The sequence below is a fragment of the Pan troglodytes genome, chromosome 2 (assembly GCF_028858775.2).
Source record: "Pan troglodytes isolate AG18354 chromosome 2, NHGRI_mPanTro3-v2.0_pri, whole genome shotgun sequence".
NCBI lineage: Eukaryota > Metazoa > Chordata > Mammalia > Primates > Hominidae > Pan > Pan troglodytes.
The window spans coordinates 83310135-83325762 of NC_086015.1; the positions used below are offsets into that span (position 1 = coordinate 83310135).

The 15628-nt window shown below is 39.2% G+C and overlaps 1 protein-coding gene across 15 annotated transcripts in view; it reads right to left on the minus strand.

Moving 5' to 3' along the window:
• Positions 1-15628, minus strand: part of ROBO1 (roundabout guidance receptor 1) — a 1167403-nt gene that overhangs the window by 418152 nt on the left and 733623 nt on the right. For 5 of the 15 annotated variants that reach the window (XM_063806046.1, XM_016941504.4, XM_003309895.6 and 2 more), the window contains exon 1: positions 1757-2929. The exons of the other annotated variants lie outside the window; for them this stretch is intronic. In XM_063806046.1, coding sequence (XP_063662116.1) covers positions 1757-1811 — 55 coding nt within the window. In that variant the 5' untranslated portion in view covers positions 1812-2929. Of the gene's footprint in view, positions 1-1756; positions 2930-15628 lie in introns of those variants that run through there. 15 annotated transcript variants of the gene reach the window in all.

A 15628-nucleotide genomic window follows, 5' to 3' on the forward strand; every position in this document is an offset into this window, starting at 1 on the left:
ATCTACAGCCATGATAAAATGTTCCAACATATACAAACTCAACTCAAACAGTGACTAATGACCATTAATCCCCCTATCTTCAGTAATCTGCCCCTCCAGTCATTTATCACAATGACACTTCACTTTACACACGTAAATAAACTTTAACCAGAAAGGTGAATCAACAGAAATCTCAAAGGTATCTGAAGCTGTAAATTAAACTAGGCAGAGACACAGCCAAGGGAGGCAAATAGAGAGATCAGATTTTAATGTTTTTGATTTGCATCCACGGCTAGGGGTGGGGGACTGGAGGGACTATTCAATTACTCCGATATGCAAACTAAGGAAAAATAAGGCATTACAGAAGGAGAAGCTGGAAGTGGGGAATGACAACCTCGAGGAGTTAGTCTACTCATCCCTCCACTGTGACGTACATGAGATATACCAGGTTGAAACTTCACTTTCTGTTTTCTTTAAAGAAGTAACAATTTAATAATTTTTAAAATTTACTTTAGTTGCAAATCTTCCTTGTAACTTTCAGCCAGCAAGCACAATTCACAGGCTAAAATTCTTTTAGGGGTTTATTCGCTATCATTTAGCTGACGTATGTAGTTTTTTCCCCCCTTTTCTTACTCTGTTAACTATCTGTCTTAAGTAAAATCCCTGGTCAAAACATAAATGATAACCATAGACCACAAAAGCTCAAACTAACCTTTAAAATCGTTTCATAATTGTGCAAACTGAGTCACTCTTACCGATAAGCCCTGATGCAATTTGAAGCTCAGTATACGAATGTGACTATAAAAATTCCGAGGTGCAGTGTGTGTGTGTGTGTGTGTGTGTGTGTGTGTGTGTGTGTTTTAAAGCCTGAAATCGGATCCGTGATTGAAACCAGAATCTACCAAAAGGAAAGAAACAGAAGTTGAGTCGTGGCTCAGTTCACCCACAGTAAAAAAGTTTCCTAGGGAGTGTATGAAAACTATTTACAAGTGTAGATACAGTGTGTACTCTTATGTAAGAAGGGCCCCGTTTCAGCATCCTTCCAACACTTCATATGGAATTTCAGTATTATTTAATTAATCCTAAACATCCCAAATTCAGTTTTCTTTCGCCAATGAGAATCCCCAGGCAACTAACTGTCCCCTTTCCGATGCTTGCAACCGCCTGTTTTCCTTCTAAACCTAGCGAGGCAGTGGCTATTTTATATCCTACCTTAAGAAGGAGTTATTTCGTGAAGCTTCTTCAGAATCAAATTTAATTACAGACTTTGGTTACATAAAACAACTACTAATAACCCCTTGTGCTCGGAAGAGGAGGGGCTAGAGAGGACTAGGCTCAGGAATCCTGGCAAGCCTGCGGGCCACAAGCTCCCAGGGCGCACATTTCCCTCCCCAGGGAAGCAGCCGGCGGCTGATACTCACTTCGGCTCATCCTGGGGGCCCTAGCTCACTGCCAGCCGCTGCCTCCTCCCACCCTAGTGCTTAGACGTGCGTTTGCCCAGAGTAATCTGGGCGTGCCCTGAACTTGGCAAAAGGCCGAGATCTGCAAAGAGTCTTGAGGAGGTTCAGGGGTGGAGGGGAGGTTTTGGGGAGTGGGGAAAAAGAGACAACCCCAAATGCGAACTAGGAACATTTTCGCCTAAAAGTCTAGCAGGAATCGAGCCCCTCCGGCCTTAGGAGGGAGGGGTAACCAAAATACACTTCTGGGTTTGATCGTGCAAAGTGGAGAGGGGGCGAACAGGGAGGATCAAGGGTGAAGAAAGAAGACGCGGGGTTACCTGAACAGAGACATATTAATCCAAACAGGTAAAAGTGAGCGGGCTCCGCAATCATTGTCCTCGGGTGGATCCTGCATACAGTCTCATGCCAAGAGGAGGGAGTGGAAATAGGGTCCCCAAATGTATGAAGCCACACACCACACACACCACACACAAAGGCTTAATATAAGCAACGTGGGTCAATTAGCCAGGAGTTTTCAGGGCAATTACTCGTCGACCTTTCCGGACGCTTGTCAGTATCTCAGAGACTTTTGCAGAGGAAGAATTCCAAGGTTTGTCTTCTCCGGCCCCAGGATTTCCGAGGAGGCTCAGACACTTTCAAGAACCATCCAAAGCGAACAACAAAGAGCCGAGGCAGAAGCGCAGTAGTGCCGTTTCCTGCCTCCACGGTCTTGCGGAGCCTCCCGGCGCGCGCCCCCACAATGTGCGGCCGAGCGCCGCTGCGAGGGCAGGCGCGGCGGCGGCGGCAAAGTTGGGGTGTGAGAGCGGCTGAGGGAGGGCCAAAAAGTGCTTCTCCGTCTCCCGGCGAGCCCAGTCAGCAGCGGGCCACCCGCGGCGGCGGCGATAGCAGCCAAAGTAGAAGCAGCAGCTCCGGAGGACGGGCTCGGGGTGCCGGGAGTGTGACTGGGTGACTCCGCGCGCAGGGGGCGAGCGAGGGGGCGGTGCGGCGACAGCGGCTGCCTGGGCGGGCCCTTGTTCCCATCACTTGGGGGATGCGGAGGGTACTGGGGACAGCAGCAGGACCGCGGACACTCGCACGTCTTCTGGGCGCCCCCAGCCCCGCGCGGCGCCCAACATCGCCCTCGGCCCCTCGCCCTCGGGGCGCTCGCAGGCACCCCTAAACTACGCAGAAGCCCAAACTTCCTGCGGGCAGCTGCCTGCACCCCTGGCTCGTGGAAGCTGTAAAGAGGCAGCTCCCGGCTCTCCCCGGGGTGGCAGAGAAGGGCAGGGAGGATGCTGCTGCGGGTGGGAGAGACGGCCGCCGCGGCTCACCCCAGCTCCTCCCGGATCAGCGGCGTCTGAAGTTTCTGCTCTCACGCTGCCTCCTCTCCAGCTCAATTGCTTGTGGGTTTCCCCCACAGTCCCCGCGGCTCCCAGTTTCCTCCCTCTCCTCCCCGGCCCGATAATACTTAAAGGGGCCGCGTGGTCCTTTCCATGCTTCACTCTACTCTCCAGGCGCTGGTCAGGCAAGTTCTGCTCCTCAATATTTCCATCCACAAGCCAGGGGTGCCCAACTGCGCCCTCAGGTGAGAATCCAATTGCTCGGAATCGGAAATCCAGGCGAATAAGAAACTGTCTTGTTTCTCTCGCCACCCCTAGCTCCCCTGCACCTTTCTCCAAATGGAACCTCCCAGCCAAAGACTTCAAAAATCCTCCTGGTCCAACTTAACCTCTTCCTTGCCGCTTCCAGGAATTGGAATAAACTCTCAACTCCACTCTCACTTCTCCCCATTCCCATTTAAAAAAAAAAAAAATCAATTTTGAGCAACATGGTTTTAGGACAGGAGGTAAACAGAGAACTATCCAGAACATATCAGTAGATGGGCAGTCTCTTACAACCATCATTTTCTTTTAAGTTGCAGTTGTTGAAGGTCTTGTAGAAAAGATATCCAAATCATAAGGCACAGGGTTGGGCCTTGGGATCATTTCCTCATGTTTCATTTGAAACTCTCTCTTTCAACTTCATAGACTCCACACATTAGAAAGCTAACAATGGGGAGGTAATTTTAAGAGAGAGAGAAACAAATGCAAAAAACAATCTTGACAAGCCCAGAGTTTGCAGTTAGGAGAAGCTAGTCAGGCATAGGTTTGACACCCAGTATACCCGCCCTGAAATCCCAACCTGCCAGTTATAGCTCTGTGACCAGGTCTGTTTTCTCTTCTCTGTTTCTGTTCTCGAGATATTTTATTGCATTAACAAAAAATACACAAAGCAAAACAAACCTGACACATCTGAAAGGCATTCATTCATTGAGTCAGTCATTTTTCTTTCTTTCTTTTAAATAAGACACAGTGGCCAGGCGCTGTGGCTCACACCTGTAATCCCAGCACTTTGGGAGGCCCAAGCGGGCGGATCACTTAAGGTCTGGAGTTCGAGACCAGCCTGACCAATATGGTGAAACCCCGTCTCTACTAAAAATTCAAAAATTAGCCGGGCGTGGTGGCGTTCGCCTGTAGCCCCAGCTGCTCGGGAGGCTAAGACAGAAGAATTGCTTGAGCCCAGGAGGAGGAGGTTGCAGTGAGCCGAGATAACTTGCCACTGCACTCCAGCCTGGGCGACAGAGCGAGACTCCGTCATAAATAAATAAATAAATAAATAAATAAATAAATAAAAAGACACACTATGTGAAATACCTAACATGCCGAATGCTGAATAAATGGCAGAATTATTATCTACAGAGTTGTGTACCATAACTTCGAAAAAAATTATTTGGTGTCTAGCAGTACATATAAGAAGCTGCTTTCGGTGGTTGCCTCTGGAGGACAGAACTGCACAATGGATAGGGCAGAGAAGGAGGATTTGCTCTTTTCTACATAGTGTTGTGCTTTTCCATGTCTTTTCAGGTGAGCACATTCATTACCTAATGGAAGATAAAAATTTAAAAGCAAATTGTACATTGATTTTGGTTGCTGCTGGTGCAACCAACGACCTTAGAGCTACATTTTGTGGAAACTCTGGTTAACAGCACCTATCTTTGAAAGTGAAAGATAGTCTAATCCTGAGAAAACTGACTATAAATTCAGTAAACAGCCTGGAGATAAGAATTCAAAGACTCCAACCAAAATCTTTTCAGCAGTAAAAATATGCATGGGCAGTCAAAGCTGAAAAGCATACATCGATTTGGTCTTGCTAAAGGATTTTTAGTGAAAAACATAGAATATATCTCTTTTTTCTTGGAATACAAAATACTTTTAAGATAAGCTTACCTAGTAATAGAAAACAAACACTAAAGTGTAGTACTTGAGAGAAAGAGAGCAAGATAGAGAGAAAATTCAAATCCTCATATCATTTGAATGTACGTTAAATAAAGATGTCAAACTTTCACTTAGTAATGGAGGTATACTTTTAAATATAATGAAGAATATGTGTAAGGATCCCTATTGCATTGTTCCCCCAAATGGATCTCCTGGTCTCTGGAAGTTTGCTCGTATCTCTCAAGATTTATTTTGCCATTTATCTCATTGAATGCAAACCATATTAATATCACCCTTGATTTCTCAACTTCAGTAAGCAACACCCATCCCCTCTCTTCCACTCCTAGAGATGGTTTTTTTTGTTTTGTTTTGTTTTTTAGAGACGGAGTCTGTCTTTGTCGCCCAGGCTGGAGTGCAGTGGCGCGATCTCGGCTCACTGCAAGCTCCGCCTCCCGGGTTCACGCCATTCTCCTGCCTCAGCCTCCCAAGTAGCTGGGACTACAGGTGCCCGCCACCACGCCCGGCTAATTTTTTGTATTTTTAGTAGAGACGGGGTTTCACCGTGTTTGCCAGGTTGGTCTCGATCTCCTGACCTCGTGATCCACCCGCCTTGGCCTCCCAAAGTGCTGGGATTACAGGCGTGAGCCCTGCCGCGCCCGGCCTAGAGATGATATTTCCGAGGACAGTCAGCAGTAAGTATCTTCAAGGAACTAACTTTTGGCCAGCCCCCTGATGAAGACTATCATCACCAACTCATATGTGTTAGTCCTTTCTTTTTCCTGCCTCATCCAAAGTGTATCTATTTTCTGTCTATTATATCGGTAAAGATGGCATGCAAAGACAAGAACGTGTATTCAGAAGGCATTACGGATCTATAAGAAGTGAAACTCAATGCACCTGAGAACTTTTGTATCTACTTCCTTTTCCTCACTCGTGCAAATAAACAGTGAACATCATCTATGTGCAAGAAACAGTAAAGTGTGCTATAGGGACAAGATGCAAATATAATTCCTTTCTTTTAGGCTTTTAGAACTCCTACTATGGGAAGGTGCACAAAACAGAACAGGCTTCAGGGTGGAATCTGTCTGAAAAAAATAAAAACAAAGTGCCATTCAGGTTAAATGACATCCCAGTACATTCCTAGAGATGGATGGATCATAGCAAGTTGTCACCTTTTCACTTTTGCTCCTGAACTTTAAATTACCTAGAAGAATGCTTGAAATGCTTATGGTGTCTGTGTGAGTGCCTGTGCAAGTGTGAGTGTACACATGTGGACAGGGAATGTACTCACATCAGATCTTCAGGGAACTCTGACATGTACAAGAGAACCTTGACTCATCAGTTTGGGTGGGAGACACAGAACCAGGAAGGAGAAAGTGTGGTAACTTGTACTCAGGAACCCTTTTCTGATCACTGTGATCTGAATGAATCGTGGGTTCTAAATTTCCACTTAGAGAATTCTCATCTCATTTAGAGTCTATGAAATTCAGGATCCCCAAAATTCAGGATCTCCCCTGAGAATTCTGAAGAAACCTGAAAAGAATAGATTTCAGTAGTCCCATGAAGAAGGGCTTTTTGACGGTCAAAATTCTAGAGCAGTAATGATCTCTTGTGTTGCTCCAATGATTATATCTTTCATGGAGGTAGCCACAGGAACTCGGGAAATAACAGAACACCCCGGGTCTCTCCAGGGATTGCAGATACCACTTACTCCGATGAGTAGGAGTGAAATAGAATTCCTAAGGTAACTATAATACAAACCAGAACATCTCTCTGCCTTCTTAGCTAAAAGTCTTAGAATCAGACCGAGCCTGGGATGCAAGCCATAAGTTCCAGCAAATCTGAGGAGAAGCAGTGTGACACATGCAGTGCACACCAAGGCTGTGCTGAACACTCCAAGATCCCATCCCTCAGAGTGCAACAGTTAGTTCAGTAATTCTTACATGAAATTGCTGAGTAATCTGCGTGATCCTTGGTATTTAAATTGATGAACTGAGATGAAAGTTTGAATAATTGAATATTTGAATATTTTCCTAAGTTTGGATATGTAAGAAAAGTCCGATCTCAGAAAGCAAGCTAAAGTGATCCGAATAATCCGAATAAAAGGAGAGTAAATTGAGATTTCTTGGAACATCTACTGTGTTTCAAGAAACGAGGCCTATTTAGTTTGAGCTTTCCTGACTAAGCTGCACATGGTAGCTTCAAATGTACATAAGGTGCATTTTAACAGTATTACTTTTGTTTGTTTGCTTCTCTGCTACTTAAAACAGGTAATTATGTGTTCCAAAACAAAAATCACAGGGAGGAGAAATTCCCAGGGTTATTCATCTTCATTTACTTAAAGACTTCAGGCACTGTAAATAGGGCCAATTTTTTTTTTTTTTGAGACAGAGTTTTTTTTTTTTTTTTTTTTTTTTTTGAGACAGAGTCTCGCTCTGTCACCACACTTGAGTGCAGTGGTGCGATCTCAGCTCACTGCAACCTCCGCCTCCCATGTCCAAGTAATTCTCCTTGCCTCATTCTCCCAGGTAGCTGGGATTACAGGTGCTGGCCACAACACCCGGCTATTTTTTTTTTTTTTTTTTTTTTTGTATTTTTAGTAGAGACGGGGTTTCACTATGTTGGTCAGGCTGGTCTCGAACTCCTGACCTCGTTATCTGCCCACCTCAGCCTCCCAAAGTGCTGGGATTACAGGCGTGAGCCACCGCGCCTGGCCAGGGCCAATATTTTTAACACAGCATTGTGAAGATACTGTAAAGGACCATCATCCCAATGGTCCCACCAGATGATGTACTCCAGCCTCGCTATTGCTCTGTAAGGCTTATTAAGAAATATAAATATGAGATACTCAACTTTGCTGTGGAATTACTGTGACTGTGTTTGTGTTTTAGCATCTCAGCATCTCACACACATTGTAGATGTTCTAACACTAGGTGCTATCCTGCTAAGTGCTTTTGATAGAGCCTGGGGCCTTACATATTAGCAACAATGGGTCGGGCTAGAATTTACTCCTTTAATGTGAAGAGGGGGTGAGCTTTTGAAGATAAAGGAGAGGATATAGAAAAGTGGCACTAATTAAGGTCACTCTTTGGGGTCCCTTACAAACATTATCTAATCTAATTCTCACCACAGTCAAGTGAGGTGATGTTATTATCCCACTTTAGAGATGATGTTGAGATTACATAATTAACTCAAAGTTGAGAGGCTCAGTAGCCAGGGAACTTATATTTGAGCTCAGTTTGTTTTGAACCAAAGCACTTGAAGAAAACAAAGATGAGTTCCATGGTAGGATAGACTTGGGAGACTTCGGATTCAATACGTTTAAGGATTCCCCAAAGCTTTTAATATGCAGATGAGCATCGTGAGTCCCCCAGAGAGGATAGTTATGAGAAATCTTGTCTCTTTAATAAACATTGTTCAGTTTATAGCATTTGACTATTGTGGTTATATCTCTAATACCCAATACCTTACACCTGAAAATTAAGATCTTCAGCTTTCCTGATTAAACTGCACATGACGGTTACTTGGCAGTAAACTTGTGTTAAAAGGAGCAATGCAGTATTCCTTACTGAGAAAGACCATATATTTAAGTCACTGCACTTCTAAGCTTTTCTTCATAGAGCAGTCAGAGGGATCTTGTTAAATCTGAGATAGATTATGCCTCTCCTCTGCTCAAAACCCTCCAGTGGTTTTCCTTTCTTACTTTAAGTGAGAGCCCATGTCTTTCCAGAAGTCTTCAAGGCCTAACATGAGCTAGTCCCTCATACTTTCCTGACATCATCTCCCCCTACATTTACCTGCTTTTTTCTCACTTTGTTCTATCACAATGGCTTCTATGCTGTTCCTAGAATGAATTAGACAGCCTCCTGCCTCAAGGAATTTACATGTGCTCTACGTGGAGTACTCACCTTCATAAATCTGTGAACTCGCACTTTCCCTTCTCTCAGGTTTTTGTTTCATCAAACCTCAGAGAGGCTTTATCTGTCCAGGTCCTTTAAACTTACATTCGCACACAATACTTCCCATATCCTTTCCACTTGTTTATTTATTTTTTCCTCTAAAGCACTTATTCACATCTAAGATACTATATATATTTTTTATTTTGTTGCTGCAACCCTCCTTTTAGAATGAGGCCAGGGATTCTTGATTATTTTGTTTACTTTTTTAGTCCCAGCATCCAAAACAGTGCCTGGCACTGAGTAGGCACTCAGATGTTTGCTGAATGAATGAATGAGTTTTATCTCACTGTTAATATATATTTTTGAAAAATGCTTCTTTAGTTAACTATTTCTATAGTTCTAAAGTTTATTTTCTCTAATATATAGTTTAACCACTTATCTACTTTAATAGAGAACTAACAGTGAATATCACTTATGGAGCTCATGTTTCAGGGGACTTTAATAACTTCAAAATCAAAGTTCTGACTAAATAAGCACACCCTTATTTAGATCAGGTTATTTGGGTCCAAGAGATTGGGAGCACTGACTGAGGTTAAAGTATATAACATTCACAAGAAGCAAACCTCAAGATTAACTTTTCATAAATGAGAAAACTGAAGCTTAAAGAAACCAACTTTTCCCAGAAGACTCCTTTAGTTAGTGGTTGACTCGTGACTGGAACACAGTTCTCTGAATTGCTAGAAAACACTTCTTTCTACCAGAATAATCAGCAATTCTTGATCGCGATTCTCTACCTTTAACATCCTTACATCATTAGATATGGCATAGTATAATAGATATTGTGTCATTATTGTATTACATGTTATGTTTTACATATAAGTTTTACAAATATGTTTTACATATTGCTGACTGATCAGGAACCGGGAATGCTGTTTTTGTTGTAGCTCCAGTTTCTAATAGAATAAAAATTATAACAAGCAATATTTATATGACATTATGTGCTGTGGGTACTATTCTAAGTATTTTATGTATTCTAACTGATTTAATCCTCAGGAAAAAATATTATTCGGTCAATTATTGTTATTATCTCATTTTATACATGAAGGGTAAGCATAAATTTGAACTGTGAGGTGCAAATAAAAGTTGTTGATGAAAGTAATATAATTTTTACAGATTCAGTTCTAGTTGAAGAAAGCTATCAGTGTGTATGTTTTGGTTTTTGTGTGTAAAGATCTAGTTTCATTTTGGGACTCAATTCAAGAAAATGACTCTGAAGTATATGCATTTTTAGTTCTATTTCTATATGAAGTAAGAAGTTCAAAGCTTTTTTATTTTATGTCCAAAATGTTCAAAGTGGTTTTACGTTTCTTTTAACTCTAATGAGATGACATGAAAAAATATATTGTACAAGTTTGTTAAGACATTTGAAGGATATTGGGAAACATAAAGATATATATGTATAAATCTACATCTTACCATGGGATTTGCTATCTTTTGGTTTCTTACTTCCAGATACATCTGAAACCAAACATATACTATTCTAATCATGATTTAAAATTCTCCTAAATTGGGACCATAGTTAACAGCTGCACTGCTGAATGACACCCTCCATAGGCTTACAATCTGAACACAAACTATTTTGTAAGTAATTTACATTATGTTTAATTCTGCAGATGCGTTTTACAAAACTGTTTAATGCTTTTGGTTTTTCATTGCTTTTTTAAAAAAATCCTCCCAATAAATGTTTATAGGATTGACATACATATGTTGGGATTTATGTCTTATTTAGTGCCTTCATTATGTTTAGTCCCACCTGTTGTTTGTTTATTCGGAATAATATTTTACCTAGGTTTTAAGTTATTTTAATCAGTTAGACAAATTAGCTAGACAAAAAGTATGAGCAAGAAGAAAGTCTGTTTGCAGATTGCCGTTATCTGGGCATTCATGCTTTTGGCATTTCATCTAACTATCCATTTCCTAGTGGAAAATGGGCAAGAAGTACTATCTTCATTTAAAAACCATCTTGAAATTGTACTCGAGTTTCCTATTTAGATGTTATTTTTGGAGTCAGTAAATAAAAGTAGTTCTAAATATTCAATGTTACACTACCTTTGGAAAAAGACTATCCAAGCTTATTAGTAATAATCACAATACTAAAGAATTCATTAAATTGTCATATCACATATTATTTGAAAGTTATTTATTTTATAACCTATTAATCTATTTCTCTCTTATATGGCTTATGGGAAAGCTTCACATTTGAGCAGCCAAATTGGGCCTTTGGGATTTAATAGCTTCTTGGTGCGACTGAGGACTATGATTCTAAATACGGAAGGGCTCATTCTTGTGGGTAAATACTGAATCCAAATCCTGTAATTGTCACTGAGGAACAAACAGCTCTTGAAAACTGACATAGAATATAAACCTACTGTCTTAACAACAAAGATAATTATATATTTTCCCAAGAGTTTAATCACTCCTCTCTGACATCCTGGCCACATTCCAAAAGAAATCATCCAATTTCATTGTTGGAACTAAAAGCCTTTGTTGATTTGATCTAATCTCATCTTCTCAATTTCCTATCACTATATACTTCTTTAAAGCTGCTTTATTACACCTAGAAGGTAGAATTTCACTTGTAACACCATATCTTGTTGTATATATCTTATTTCAGTTATGTATCATATGTGTATCTGTGAAGCAAAACAGGTGTTTGCTGAAGCCAGTGAAACAATCTTATCACCAAAACCAGGATACCGAAATTATTCTATTTATACGAAGATTTCTAAATATTACTTTTTACCTACAATGTTTTAATTACAAAGTAAAATATTGTTTTACCAGTTTAGCATGTTAATTCTTTGCTAAAAATATTGTTAAGCATACATACTAAAAGTAGTATGGCTGATAGCCTTATATTCAGATGCTAATTGGTTCTAATAAGATTTTAATTTTTTTCACAATATAGAAGTAACATATTTCTAGAGCATTTGGAAACTGCCAGCAAAAGAAAGAAAAAATATTACAATAATTCTCTCAAATATAATCACATATGCTATCAGCATTTTGTTGTAAATCTTTTCTTTTTTCACTTTGCATATAAAGACTTTTTTTTTCTTACAACATGGAATAGCAGTTTAAAAACTGTTATGAAACCTACGTTTTCACTCCAAGATCGTCATAAGAATTTTTTTCCCAGACATAAAATATTCTTTAACACTATCATTAAAAGAGCAAAATAGAATCCCATTAGATGAATGTGTTAAAATACATGTAACTAGTCTCCAATTGTTAGACATTGAAGTTATTTCTAATCCTGTGAAGGTGTGCATAATCTGATTCTTTAAAGTTATATTAGAATGTTTTCTGGCTAAAGTGTTAGTAAATTTCATTTTAATTATAGATATCCTATTAAAGCAATACATACTTGCCACAATTTATTAAATTACTCAATTGTTTGAAGTTGCTTTGTAGAATGCTTATTCCAATGATCTTAGAACCAACATATGTAAGAGTAAGAAAGATCACAGATAACTATGAAAAACCGTGAGACAAATATTAACACCTAAATTTCCCCTTTGTATTTAATTGAATTATTATATTTTTGTTTAAGGGATGCCTTTTGTTTTTATTACAAGTGATTAATAAATGAAAATGTTTGTTTTTCACAACTATGCTTGAATTTCACAGGTCTTGTATTTCACACCAGAAAGTAAACTCTTTTCTTTTAGTAAGGGCAATAAATTAAGACATAAGCACTTTTCCTAAATAGTTACCTTTGGAAAAAAGTATAAACTGAAGCACAATTCATTATTTCACTAAATGTTCCTTTCAGCTGGGAGAGTATAGTGTTTAACATTGGGCTACCAAAATTATTTTCAGTGATTATGACATCACCATACATAAATATACTAGTCTAAATAGGGATCAACCTATCTGTGTAATGTGCATCATAGTTTATCCAAATCACATTACTTTGGCCTAACATCATCTATTTCTTGATTTTCCTTTAAATTTCTTAGGTTGCTTATCACACAACAGGAGTTTGAAAGACTTAGTTATCCCCTTTTTCCTAGTGAAAAATGAACCATAAAATTAATTTTAAAAAGGTCATCATCTCTTACGCTTTACTGATTGAAGAAGTAATATCATTATTTTTTGAGATTAGTAATTTTGTCGCTTTAAAAAATCAGATATTTATCTGGAAAACCCATCTGTCTTAAATAATGGTGAATATTTATCAGTTTATTTTAACTTATACTGGAATGTAGAGAACACTTGACAAAGTCTAATTAATAAACCACATTGTCCACTAGACTACATTCTCTGATCTTGCTCCCCTTAATATTTTCCAATAATAATACCTTAAAAGTTGGCAATGCATACAGAGATGTTTCTTTAGACCTGTATATTTCCTAGAATATCATTAAATGTGCTTTAAAGGTAGAAGCCATGTGATTAAAGCACGAGAACACAGTTTGAAGATTTTGCCATTTGGCCCATACTTCCCCTGGGTAACTCCAATTTATCTTTTAAGTTTCAGATCAAAGTCTCTTCCTCAGGAAAGCCTACCTAGACCTGCCATTTCCAGCCTTTCTTTACATATCAGATTTCTGTGTGATGTTCCTAGAACAACATTGACTATTTCTCCATAGCACTGATCACAAACAATTGCTGTAAAAATATATCTCTTAAGCCTGTCTCTTCTGTACATCTTGTAATCGCCACAGTGGAAGTAATGACTTGCTTACTAATGGTATTTTCTCTCTTCCCAAAGTACATTAAGCATTGTTTTGTGTTGGCAATTTTGTGTAGTATACTAAGTTTTGAAAAACACTTAGCTAGATAAAAAGTATGATCAAGAAGAAAGTCTATTTGCAGATTGCAGATATCTGGGCATTCATGCTTTTGGCATTTCATCTAACTATCCGTTTCCTAATGGAAACTGGCAATTGCTAAAAGGTTTACTCCATTTCAGTATTTTCAACTAGGGGTGATTCTGCCCCCTTACTGTAATCCCTCCCCATTGACATTCTGCAATGTCCAGAGATATTTGTGGTTGTCACAGCTGGGAAGAGGAGTGGAGGAGGTGGTGAGAAGGTGGTATAGGCATCTGGTGTGTTAAGGCAAGGGATACTGCTGAACATCTTCCATTGCATAGGACAGTCTCCCACTCACAACAAAGAATAAGCTTGCCCAAAATGTCAATAGTATCTAGACTGAGTAACTCTGCTCTAGTTAAACTTTAATATACACTGGGGAATGTTTTGGTTTATGTAAGGATTATATAAGATGGTGGGCATGTACCTTATGATTTGGGTACAGTTAGGCTCTAAAGTTATTAGTCAAGCAATGCTGTACCTACTATATGGGAGAGTACTGTAAATATTATAAAATTCTATACAAACATCTTCAAAGCATTACTAAATGCTTATACATCTTCATAAAGAAAATGCAATTACATTCTTCTAATATGTTGTCATCTAGAGCTTTATATAAAGAGGCAATCTTTTTCCAATATGTTATTTATTTAATTTCTTAAGATGGAGTCTCACTCTGTCGACCAGGCTGGAGTGCAATGGTGCAACCTCAGCTCACTGCAGCCTCCACCTCCTGGGTTCAAGCAATTCTCCTGCCTCAGCCTCCCAAGTAACTGGGATTACAGGCACGCACTGCCAGACCCAGCTAATTTTTGTGTTTTTAGTAGAGACGGGGTTTCTCCATGTTGGCCAGGCTGGTCTTGAACTCCTGAACTCAGGTAATCCACCCGCCTCTGCCTCCCAAAGTGCTGGGATTACAGGCGTGAGCCACCATGCCCGGCCCCAATATGTTATTTACCTTCATGCATACTTGAATTCAGTAGGGTAATAAAGGTGATATGTGATGGTAAGGCAGAGTGCACCATTGAATTGGCATGGACACTTAGCTAGATGTAAGCTATTGAGAGTTAATCAAAACATTTATATGGTGATAATTTCTAAATGCTACCCAAGTTTACATGATGAAATGAGAACTAACAAAATTTTGCTTTCGTGTGGATGTGGCTTTGAATGAGTATAGTAAATATAGTCTATTGATATGTTTCAGTGTCTTGTTAGTCATTATTGAATATATATGTGTACTTTGAGATTTCTCCAGGAAAAAAACCACATGAATAACATGTATTATTCCTCTTCCAGTGATCTACAAGATAAAGGAATATCTCAGGCAACTTAAAAGTTAGTTTACTTAAACTTGCTCTTTGGAGCAGGAAAAATAAAATGCTTAGGTGCATATGTAGAATAATAATGAAGCACAATGTTCATTTCTAAAATGTGTAAGTGGGTAAGAATACAAATGTCCATCTCTGTCACTGACTAGCTGGGTGATGGTGGGTAAGTTTCTTAATATCGCTAGCACCTATTCTTTTTATATTAAGTGAAGAGCATAATAGTTCTCCCCTTCTAAGGGTTTTGCAAGGATTGAAACAGGTAATACACATAAAGCGCTTGTAACGGAATTAGCAATCATCAAACATTAATTGATTATTATTATTGTGATTTCATCATGAAAAAGAAAGCTCAAGATTAAGTTTATAGTTAGCAGTAGAAAACTGAACACTTTTTCAATTAATAAGGGAAGTCATATAAAGATTGTTGTTTAAAAGATTGTTCAGAAAACCATAAACACAATTTATAACACTTCTACATACAATACTCTTCTAAATAATTCAATTTGATTTTTTTTAGGGAGTTTGCAATTAATATAGTATTTTTAAAACCCAATACTCTTAAACAATAGTGAGATGGACACACAGGCTTATATAGGGTATGAAGCCAAAAAAATGAAAAGGACATATTCAATGTATATACTTATGTGTCATGAAATGAGCTTTCTAAATGCTTACCTATTTGTGTGTAGATAAGGCTTAAGAGAGGGAAACAATAGCTTCTAGAATGAAAGAATCATAGTTGTTTAAAGCTAGGAGGTCCAGACATTCCCTGACCTTATAACAACGATATGTATTGAGCAAATTATTTTTTAATACACAATACAGGGTACATAATATCTTCAGAAC